General features: G+C 40.1%; 1 protein-coding gene and 3 long non-coding RNA genes across 4 annotated transcripts in view; 2 read left to right on the top strand and 2 right to left on the bottom strand.

Annotated features, from left to right (window-relative positions):
* Positions 1-1,271, bottom strand: part of LOC106909618 (uncharacterized) — a 10,469-nt gene extending 9,198 nt beyond the window's left edge. The window contains exons 1-2 of the mRNA XM_088013357.1: positions 1,072-1,271; positions 109-177 (exon numbers count right to left, since the gene is read on the bottom strand). Of these exons, the coding sequence (XP_087869483.1) occupies positions 109-177; positions 1,072-1,176 (174 nt within the window). The 5' untranslated portion in view covers positions 1,177-1,271. The remainder of the gene's footprint in view (positions 1-108; positions 178-1,071) is intronic.
* Positions 1,272-4,049: 2,778 nt separating this feature from the next.
* On the top strand, positions 4,050-4,581 carry LOC148155409 (uncharacterized). The gene is made up of 2 exons (XR_015765516.1): positions 4,050-4,170; positions 4,488-4,581. It is a non-coding gene; the product is annotated as an uncharacterized LOC148155409 (long non-coding RNA).
* A 1,129-nt stretch (positions 4,582-5,710) lies between these two features.
* LOC148155408 (uncharacterized) lies at positions 5,711-9,398 on the top strand. The gene is made up of 2 exons (XR_015765517.1): positions 5,711-6,429; positions 7,617-9,398. It is a non-coding gene; the product is annotated as an uncharacterized LOC148155408 (long non-coding RNA).
* Positions 6,803-10,393, bottom strand: LOC106909617 (uncharacterized). The gene is made up of 3 exons (XR_015765515.1): positions 10,241-10,393; positions 7,734-7,919; positions 6,803-7,066 (listed from the first exon to the last, which is right to left on the bottom strand). It is a non-coding gene; the product is annotated as an uncharacterized LOC106909617 (long non-coding RNA).
* Positions 10,394-11,535: the final 1,142 nt, after the last annotated feature.

The raw sequence follows: 11,535 nt of genomic DNA, 5'->3' as shown, positions 1-11,535 counted from the left end.
GAAAGGGGCATAACAAAGAAAAATTTCATTAAAACTAATGTGAATATGTCATGCTCTATCCAAACCATAAAATGAAAAAATATTTATTATAGACAAAAAATCACAAACCAGCAACTTCCAGTGATTGTTGTTCACAGGGACAAATGACAGAACTGCTTCATAGTTGTCAAAGTTTACCTGAAATGGCATTAAAAAATGTTCAAAAATTAAATGTTAACATAAAGACAAACTTTAAGCACATGTCTCGCAATTAATCTTTTCCCACATGTCAGTATTTACTTTTACTGACAATTTTTCTTTTCAATGAGAAGGTGTTTTACAAATGATAAAATAATCAATACACTGTTTTACAAGAGTTAAGGTGCCAAACATCGCCCTGTACAGGCTGCTGTGGGATGGGGTAAAGCTTGCAGTGATGTTGATGTTAGTAGGACACATACAAGATATCAAATGAAATTACTTAGCCAAGATTAATGTGGGTGCAACTAGATCAACTTTATTAAATGATTGACATTTACATTACTCTGAAATCCTATATGTAGTGTCCAGTACAGAAGTTTTTTTACATGTGGAATTAATTATGTAATGTTTTCTAAAGAAGTTGTCCAGCCTTACTGCCATGTTCAGCTCCTCATTTGCCTGGATAACCACATATATGACACTTATATTTGGAACTCACATGGCAGTGAACAATTACATTAATTTTGTCAAGTGTTTCAATGTTTAAAACAGGCAAGTAGTCAGTAAAACATGGCAATTCTTTCAGAAGACTCTTAAACTTTAAGGAAAAGATTCCTAAGAATTATAAAATATAACATTTTAATGACCCGTGAGGTCATTAAAAAAATAAAAACATTACAAAATGCAAATTCCATTTAACAAAATATAAACCACCAACAGTGCCAATCCAAACAGACAAAAATATCTAAACGATATGCAACATTGATAATTTAGAAAATTTACTTTACAAATGTATTTTAAATAATCTCCAAGTATTAATAATTTTAAATGAATTTTCTGAAATAATTAGCTATTTTGTTTTATATATATATATAAAAATTCCCCTCTCACCCTCCGTGGGTGGTCTCTTTCATCCTCTGAGCTCGGGTCCTCCACCAGAGGCCTGGGAGCTTCAGGTTCTCCTCCAGTATCTTGGCTGTGCCTAGAACTGCACATTTCTGGACTGAGATGTCTGATGTTGTTCCTGGGATCTGTTTGAGCCACTGCTCCAGTTTGGGGGTGACTGCCCCGAGGGCCCCGATGACCACAGGCACCACTGTGGTCTTCACCTTCCAGGCCTTCTCCAGTTCCTCTCTGAGGCCCTGGTATTTCTCCAGTTTCTCCTTTTTCCTGATGTTGTGGTCACTTGGTATTGCTACATCCACCACAACGGCTTTCCTCTGTTCTTTATCCACCACCACAATGTCCGGTTGGTTCGCCATTACCATCTTGTCTGTCTGGATCTGGAAGTCCCACAGGATCTTAGCTCGGTCATTCTCCACCACCTTTGGGGGTGTTCCCCACTTTGACCTCAGGGCTTCCAGTCCCGAGGTCAAAATATATATATATATATATATATATATATGTATATATATATATATATATATATATATATATCTTGTTTGAATATGCTGTATATTTCTTCTTGATTACAGTATTCGATGACCACTGTTGGTGTGCGATGTGCGCTGCGTACAAAGCCCCGGGGTCTGGCCCTGGAATGACAGACTGGGTGAGAAATCAAGAGTTGTCAATGTAAAATTCAGAAGTAAACACAGGAAATAACTCTTGGGAGCCATGAAATGTTTTATATAACAAATGACAAGCAAGTAAACACCAAACTGTGTGACAGGAGATGAGTAAGTTCAGTACTGCTAAACATGTATATTTTCTTGTATTTGTGAACAGATCCAGTGTGACAACTGTGACCGATGGTACCATGCCCTGTGCATAAATATGAAGAGCACAGAATTTCAAAAGAAAAAAAAAGGCAGTTGGAAATGTGTATTGTGTAGTTAATCTGAAAACTAGAAACTGTGTTCATTATTGTTCGAAATACGTTTTGAAAATATCTGTTGAAAATGAAAATGTAATATGTTTGTTTGGCATTGATGCTCTGTGTGATGTATAAAGTGTACTTGAATAATTTCAAAGAGATTTGAAGTCATTTTATGACGTAATCTGAAAGCTATTAAGCAACAATCTTAAACTTTAAGGAAAAGATTCCTAAGAATTATAAAATAAAAACATAAAACATAAACAAATGTCTGTGCATCATCTATAGAGACTATTATAATTATTTCAAAGTGATTTTGAGTCATTAGGTCAAATGACCTGGAAGCTATGGAAGAAAACATTATATTATTTAATATTAAAATTATTGAAAATATTGTATATGACTTTAAAATTTTATAGATGCTATTTTGGCTCATGTAAAAGCCTGAATTAGCACTGACAATTAGTTAGTTGGTTACAATTCAAGGCATTTATTAACATTTCTTTGACAGGAATGTTTGGTTCGGTAATTTGTTGACAGTCCCTAAGTGAACCTTCGGGCGCTGCGAACCGCTGGCCGACAGTAGCGTTCATAAATCGGATCAACCTTGAGCTAAACGCCGCTTACTCCACGGAGCTCGAATATCGAATATCCAACTTGAAACTAACTTCACTGCGGTCCTAAACTCCTGCATGTCTCACAAACAAAGCCTCGGAGCTTAGTTTCTATGCAAACATGGCGTCTTTCATTTCGACTGACTCTGCAGAGTATTTCTGAGTCGATTAGTGTAGCATTTATCCCGGATTTTCACAAAATATCAGCCACGACAATGAACAGGGGAACCAACAAGTTCATGTCATCTTTTATGGACATCAAGGTGTTTGAGCCACGGGATGCCTCCAACATTGTCGCAGCTAAATGCTACCGGTCGATGAGGAAAACAGCAGATCCTCACAGCCTCAGCATAAATATACTGTGGACAAGATCACTGATGCCTGTTGTTCTTGTAAGGCTGGGTAAGTCGGCATTCATGGTTTTCAGGGTTACTTTTGGAATCAGTGATTTCTGTTGTTGGCAAATGTTTGAGTGTGCCTAGGCCTGATAGACTGTACTCGGTGCTAACGTGGCTAACACGATTACAGTTTAGTAAAAAGCCTTTTCAGGTCAAATAAAATCCTTTATGTATGTCAGATACGGTACACATTGCATATCGATCTGTTCAGCTAACGTAAGACTGTGTAACAGACAGGCTTCAGGGTGTAGAAGTTGGATCGGTACTGCCATTATGCTGTACTTAGCTAAAAGGTTTTCATAATGGATGTGTTAATTACTGACTTTATTTTTTTCATTCACTAAACACAAAGAAAGCAAAGCAATAATACTTACATCACACACTCCTTTGTTCTTATTGATCCTACGACGGTTGAGCTGCAAATGCTTTGATCCAAGCAAGACTTTCCGTTTCAGATTTGGGAAATCTGTGAATTTTAGTTTCACAAATACGATCAGGATACCTGACATCACCTGAACAGATTCCCCACTGACAGTGGAGAACCGTTCTTTCTTTCTGCCGGTCTGCTAGTCCACAATGTACATTAGCATTAGCATGTGTTTACTATGGTGGCTTGTGTTTGTGAGACGGTCACCACGTGGTAGCTGCGCTGTGACGTCAAATGGGCATTAGCCAATGAAACGCGACCCCTGTGGTAAGGTCCATGGGCTTCCTGTCTGACTCCCCCTCACATGTGATGGACCTGTCATGTGGGAGGGGATGAGGGGAGCAGGAGGACCAGAACCAGAACCGATGCTGATCTGACAGAACACCAGAGCGGAGAGTTCAGAGCTGCAGCCTCAGGAATAGCAGCTCGCTCTTATTTCTAATAAACCCTGTTGGCGTCATTACAGCAGTGGTGGGAAGTAACGAAGTTGTTCAAAAGATCCTTATATATATATAGTTTAAGTTTGGTATTGAGTATTACTCTTTGTATTATGTGTTTTCTGTTCAGCGTTACCTTTGTCCCTTAAGGCATACCGTAGTTAGGGCAGTGATGACGTCAACACCTTGCCGTAGCCAACGTATCTGGTGTGGAAGTTTGGGTAACCGAGCCGCTGTGCTAACACGTGGGAAAGACCATCATATATGTGTTCTCCTTAAGAGTGTGCGTCATTGATGAGTAAGTTGCAATATTTGAGTGTTTACTGCAGCTAAATGAGTGATTTGAAGTTTATTTGTTTGCTATTATTTCACCTGTTGCTAAGTCCGAGCTACATGCTACGTGTGTATTGTAGAGCATTGTGTCGCACATGCATATCTATTCTCAGTGGAGCAGAGACATGATTATTAGTTAACTGTGGAGTTAACTTGCCTAAGTTTGCTTAGTAATATTGACTTAGAGGTTTCCTTCTTAGTTTATCTAAGGTATAATAGCATGGTGTAATGTGTAATGATAGGACACCTTGAACTTATTTTCTGTATTTTTGTTTATTCTAGGAAACCACACACACCTTCATGTAGACACATTTATGCCCATCCATGTTCAGTGGATTATCTGTGATACAGTTTGGAATACAGAACAGTTAAAGGATCCTGCCTCGTGTCTTCATTAAACTCCTGGTGCACCTCATCCAAAACTGGTCCTGAGCTGAATCCTGGCCTGAGTGGTGTTCTGGCCGACACTCCAGGTTGAGAGCGGTGACAAACCTGAACAGCGCCTAACAGTCCTTCAACTTTAGAACAAACTCACTTACAGAAGTACTTCGTTACTGTACTTAAGTACAATTTTCATTTATCTGTACTTTACTTAAGTAGATTTAATAATGGATACTTTCTACTTTTACTCCACTACATTTTACAGTAAGTATCTGTACTTTCTACTTCACTACATTTCTACTAAACTGTCGCGTTGCTCTTTTTGTCCATTAAAATGTGACGTTCAGGGTCTTAAGGTGGCGCCGTAAAATCCAAGCAATAACGTGACCCATTGCCTCCACCTTTACTCGCACGCGGAGCTCCAGACATGCGCAGTGGTTTCCTCTGAGCGGGAGAAGATGTCTGTCTGATCGTCAGTAATATATTAGCTGCATAAACCATAAGATATGGCGACATGTAAAACCAGCAGCGCTTCGCTTTCACGGTGGGACTTAGTCCAACTTTTAGCGTCACTGGGAAGGAAAGCTTAAAGAAAGGTAAGATCTGTGGACGTGATGCTAGCAAAGCTAGCTGTACTGAGACACATGTTGCATCTGGATGAAAAAAAGTTGTCACTCATGCGCTGAATTATTGTGTGGAGGTGTTGACTGAGGTGTGGCATATATGGGACAACGCTGTGACCAAAGTGCAATATAGTGATATGACATTCAGGAACGATCCGATTCTTCCGGACGCACCTTTACTAAGTCCTATAGGACTTCCATGTCCTCCCATGCCAGTTGGATTTCTTTCAAAATAAAAGACACTAGTGGCAAAAAAAAAAAAGAAAAAAGAAGTTCATGCTATGTTAGGACAGGAGACCAGATGTTTCCATCCCTGAAATTATGATGCATAGAATCAAATATCTAAGTCTAAACCATGTTACAGAGTAAACACAATGAAAACATGCTTTATCTGTGGCATTGTTCATTAAAATGGGACATTTCTGATGTATTAAAATTAAATACGATCAGTTCACTTAATGATATTAGCGATTAGGTATCATTCAGCAAGTACTTTTACTTTTAATACTTAAGTGTTTTTAAAAGCCAGTACTTTTTTACTTTTACTTAAGTACATTTTTTGAGTACTTTCTCCACCACTTCATTACAGTATTTACTTACAGTACGCCACTTTAAAAGATAATTACAGGATTGAAAAGGTAAATGTCCAGTAAAGTACTGGTAGCTTTTCATTTTATTTATTTTTACCATTTTTCTGAAAGAACGGTAAAAAACTGGCATCTGTAGCTGCCAGTATTTTATTTTTTACCATTCTTTCAAACAAAAATAAAAACGATAAACTACTGGCAGCTACAGACGCCAGTATTTTACCGTTCTTTCACAGTATCTATACTTACTTTAACAGTAATCTAATGTCAGAATTAATTACGGTACAGCTACTGTGCATTTACTGCTACTGGCGTCTGTGGCTGCCAGTATTTGACTGTAAATTTACAGGATTATTTCTTAGTGTAGGACGTCACAGAACCTGGATTTCTCTCTGCAGTGGTTCTGTTTGGATTGTGGTTCTGAATCTGGAGTGTTTTCAGCTGCATGGTGACCACAGCATCACTCCTCCTCCGCTGTGTTTGGCAGAGCGTGAAGATCTGCTGTCTGGGTTTCTGGTTCTCATCCCGTTGTCTTCAACAAACTTTCCCAGAATGATGAACTTCCTGTCCTGTGGATCATGTTTCCTCTGCAGACCTCCTGCCGTTTCACTGGAGTCACAATCTAAAGTTCAGGTAAAAAATTAATATTAAAATATTGTAAATGGTTTGGGGTGAGGCTTTTAGAATCGCCCTAGAAACGACTTCCTGTCTAAACTGGAAACTCTAAAATTAAATCACTGCTTTTGTTCTGTTGAGGAACAAATCTATAAATAGTTGTATTTTAACATTTTCAATGAAGTGCTGCTGTTTCCTTCACCTTCAGCCACATTTAATCCCAGAAAGTTTAGATTTAATTAACCAAAACAGGAATTTCTGTTTTTTTCCCCAGAAAAAATATTTCATGTCTGGAGAGAAAAAAACCTGAAGATTGAGAAACTAAACTTTATTTATTCAGTTTAGTTTTTACCAAAGCTAAAATCAAACAGCAATAACCAAACATCAGAAATCAGTTTTATGCATGAATATATTTAATTTGACAGTTTATTTGTTCCAGAAAACAACAAACCAGTAAATGTCAAAATGTAGAATTTATTAAACCAGTTAAAGTTCCCAGTAAGACGCTGGGAGGCTTACTGGGTTTAAAACAGGAAGAAAGATGAAACGAGGAGGAGAGACGGGCGATGGAGGCGATGGAGGCGATGGAGGCGATGGAGGCTCCGTCCTCCAGGCTCCTACTTGAACAGTCCGCCGGCGATGTTCTTCATATTATCTGTTGAGGACAAACAAAAACCAAACCTGAAAACGGGTCCACTAAGAACCGGGTCCACTAAGAACCGGGTCCACTAAGAACCGGGTCCGTTTTTTGGAACCGGCCGGGTTCATTATAATAAGAACAAACTTTAATGAAGGTCGTTACTCTGATGCTCTGCAGCTTATTGATGATAAAATATAATTTTGTTCTTCTGACGTTTCGGCTTCACAATAAAATTTGCTGGATGACAAATTGGCCCAGAAATTATTGCCATAATAATGTTGTTATTTTGAGGCCATTTTCACTAATAACTTAATGAAAATTTAAAACACATCTGAATTTCTTTACAGCAACAGACTTTTGATTCTAGTTTAACTCAAAGATAATTTTTTTCTAAATCTTTTGATAATAATAATGTGATTGAATATCAGGAAGTTCTTTAACCGTTAAAACAGCAGCAGCTGTAAAATCTGGATATGAATCATCAGTTATTCTGACTGGAGGAAAAGTTTCATATTTATTTTGGTTTTATGTTTCCTCCTGATTCTCCGTCTTCTTCCTGCTCCAGGTGCGTCAGTGGAGCCCTGTGGACACCAGGGGGTGGTGTTCTCCAGGTGTGAACACCTGCTCTGGCTCCTCACCTGTTTCAGATAAACTTCTTTGTTGTTAAATGATGTCGACTCACCTGGCACTACGTCATCCAGACCAAAACATCCTTCATCTCCTTTCTTCTGCTGCTCCTGCTGCTGCTGCTGCTGCTGCTGCTGCTGCTGCTGCTGCTGCGGCTGCTGCGGCTGCTGCTGCTGCTGCTGCTGCTCGTTTCCCTTTTTTCCACCAATGACCTCCTGCACCTTTTGCTCCACAAACTCACCTGCAGAAGAAGCAAGAGACAAGTTCTGCCTTGATTAAACTGAAAGATCCTCCTGGTAAATCTGATCGCAGGTTAATTTAAGGCCCCACAGGAATTTTCTTCAGCTGTGGGCGGAGCTCCGCCCCTCCAGGTGAAGCTCCGCCCCTCCAGGTGAAGCTCCGCCCCTCCAGGTGAAGCTCCACTTGTGTGGAGAGCCGCCTGAAGGTGAAAATGTTGTGAATGTTCTGGTTCAGGCGGTTTTTCGGGTTGGTGGTTTCAGCTCTACCTGAACTGGGTTTTAAACCATCAGCAGCAGTGAGGATGAACACAGTGGGCCGGTATCTATGAAACTGAAAGGTCAGAGTTCATCCTCCATCTTCTGCTTAGAGCAGTGGTTCTTAACCTTTTTTGAGGTAGTGAACCCACCAGTTTCATATGCGCATTCACTGAACCCTTCTGTAGTGATAAATAAAATATGATTCCCCCCAAAATTCAAGATCACCAAGTCTTCTTGAAAGGTAGAGTCTCTGAGATCAGTTCTTCAAATTATAGTCAGTGTTTTCAGCAAAGTTGAGCTGACTGTCCAGGAACGACCCAAATCTGCCACAGTTTCAACAGGTTGACCATCGAGAGAAACTGGAACCACTTTAAGGTCTTGTTTAGATCATTTAATTAGCTCTACATTCTTAAGAGAATGAAAAATTCATAATAAATAATAAAGACTTTGTGGTATTCTGATTTAGTAATGTAATTATATTAGTTGTGTTACCACCCCCACACCACTAGAGGCAGTAGCAACCCCGAAAAGATGCGACTAAGGAGCAGATTTAGAAGTACACCAAAGCTACAGAATTTGGTAAAACTGAGTTTTGCTGAAGTAATTAAAGACACGAGTTCAAATCCCTGCTGAGAGTGGAGCTCCTTCAATCAGGGCTCCTCCGCAGCTCTGATTGGCTCAGCAATGTAACGTGATCCTCTGATTGGCTCAGCAATGTAACGTGATCCTCTGCAGCAAAGCGGGGCGTCATCACGACTTTACACAGTGTGTCTTTACCTCTGCGGCGGAGCCTCCGCCGAACCCCAGGGGTTCGACCGAACCCAGGTTAAGAACCACTGCATTAGAGGAACATTATGACCGATTCAACTTCCTGTTGGGATTTCAGAGGAATATTCTGGTTTTCTTGTTGAGTTTGAATCATTGTTATGGTGGAATTAGTGAATTTAAAGACCAAAACATGTTAATAAATAAACAATAAATAAATAATGTGAAGAGAAAACATTTGTTATTTAGGTTTTCTTTGTTTTTTGTGATCATTTCATAAATGTTTTATTGATGTGGTTTAACTGTTAGGATCTCCTGACTTCCTGTTAAATTTAAGGAATTAGTTCAGGCTTCTGGGAAACAAAGAGCAAATTATAAATTATGTTTTTGACTTTTCTGGAATAATTATTTCTACTGTTGCCACTAATCATCCAGTGAATAAAGACTAATACTAATAATGTTTATTGACACTTCTTTTACTAGAAACTAAGAAGCATATCCGTCCAAAGACTAAAACTAAAAGACGTTTCAACTCTGGTCAGAACCAAACCGACCCGGTTCTGTCAGCGTTCTTCTTCATTTAGCTCAGACACTGAGGAACAAAGGGCAGTTTGGTCAGAACCAGTAAAATATCAGACCAGATGCAGCTTTGACCTTTGACCTTGTAGTTTGAGGTTTGTCATTGACAAGAAGCTTCAAGGTCAAAGCAACTCAGATCTCAAATCCAGAAAGTTCTGGAATGAAACATCTGAAACAAAAAGTTTCCTAAAGCAGCTCCTCTAAATACACAGGAATCATTTATTTTATTTAATAAACTCCATTAGTTATTTAACTTGCAGCTTTAATATCTTTTTTTTAAAGGTTTTTTTGTTGGCTCTTGTGGCCTTTATTTGGGGGTGGTTGGGCGGGGGGGGGGCGGCAAGGGCCGGGAATCGAGCCTGTGACCAGCGGCATGAGGACTAAGGCCTCAGTACGTGGGTTGTGCTTTGCCCCTGCGCCACCACAGCGCCCCCTGCAGCTTTAATATCAAACTTCATGTTGGTTTCTGTTGTGACACAGGAATCATTTCCTGATGTTTGGAGGGATGACGAAGCAAAGCGGATGAAGAGTAATGCTGCAGATTTTACTGATAAATAGAAATTTATTTGTCTTTTTTTCCTCCATTTTTATTGCCTGTAAATATAAATATTCAATCCTAAAAACAGTCAGTTTTTAACCTGATCAAATCAACCGTAAGGATACAACTAATGAAGAAACAAAAACTTATTTGAAATAAAATAAAGTGAGTTTTGAGACTCACCCGCTTTCTGCCCGGCAACTTTGGCGACATCTGGGTTGTCTCCGACGGCCTTTTTGAGGAAGTTCATGGCTGCTGCAGGCTGATCAGTGGGTATTGGTCAGGAAGTGATGAGTGATCGGTGTGCTGCTGCCTCTGTCAGCTCAGCCTCTTATACCTGGTGGCGACGCCCCGCCGGGGAATCGGGCGCGGTTCGGTGCGACCCGTCCCACCGGTTGGACTGCAGCCCAGAGTCAGGGTGAGTGACGCCCTTTTCTTTGACTGCAGGTAAACCACCGGAGATAATTGCTGTCAGGTGAAGAAGGGAGACTCTGAGTCACCCGCTCAGGAACGACAAGAGGCCCAGAAACTCTAACCGGGTCCAGCCTGGAGAACCGGCCGGTTCGGTTCCCGGTTCGATCGTCGTCATCATCACACCGCCAGACAGGCGGATTCAGGCTGGATGTTTTTCTGGACGCAGCTGCTCCACCCTGATGAGGATGATGATGATCCTTTCAGGTGGCTCTGCTCTCTGATTGGCTGTGAGGTGCAGGTTTTGCTGCAGGGTAAGGTGTGTGTTTATCGTGTCTCTATCTGCTGGAACAAACAAATAAGCAAACCTGCATGAACTCGGCGTTGCTATGGTAACGGCCCCCATAAACACTGAAACCCTCCGTCTGGTTCTTCACATGTTTTATACCAAAATCTGATATTCAGCTCTGTCAACTTTTAAAGAAATGTTTATGATCTTTTTGATAAAACATAAATAATTTGATATGAAAACATGAATTTGATGAAACTTTGATGTGAGAATCCTGGAAGTTCCTGAAACTTTCCTGGGAAAACGAGAATCAAACGGTCGACTTCCTGACAGGATGGCAGTAAAATACATTTACTCCATGCTGTATTTAGTTCAGTTTCTCACCAGCTGTTTTTAAAGACCTTATTATTTTACTCCATTAACAATAAAATCCTGTTTTTTACTCCACTGCATTTCTTGTTATTATTCTGTTAACCGAGTTTCTCGTTTTGCGTCCAGCTGGTTGTTTTGAACTGAATATGCTTCATGGCCGTCTGTTAACAGCTGACAGTGTTTCAGTGCAAACATGGAGGAACGCTCTGTGAGGAGGAGCTGCGCCTCGGAGGCGGGGCTACGGCCACTCAGGCGTTTAGTAGCTAACTGGTTCCCATGGAGATTAAAGGATTTTTCTAACATGCATGAGAGAATCAAAGCAACATTCCAGGTGTGTTTTTGATGAGAGAAAAACATTATAACACGATGGAGATCTCAAAAAAGTTGATTTTACATAAAACTGCCC

Source organism: Poecilia mexicana, unplaced genomic scaffold (genome assembly GCF_051168715.1).
Source record: "Poecilia mexicana isolate PSO_F unplaced genomic scaffold, ASM5116871v1 scaffold_15, whole genome shotgun sequence".
Taxonomy (NCBI): Eukaryota; Metazoa; Chordata; class Actinopteri; order Cyprinodontiformes; family Poeciliidae; genus Poecilia; species Poecilia mexicana.
The sequence above is the reverse complement of the archived record's forward strand: the minus strand, read 5'-3'. Positions and strand labels throughout refer to the sequence as shown.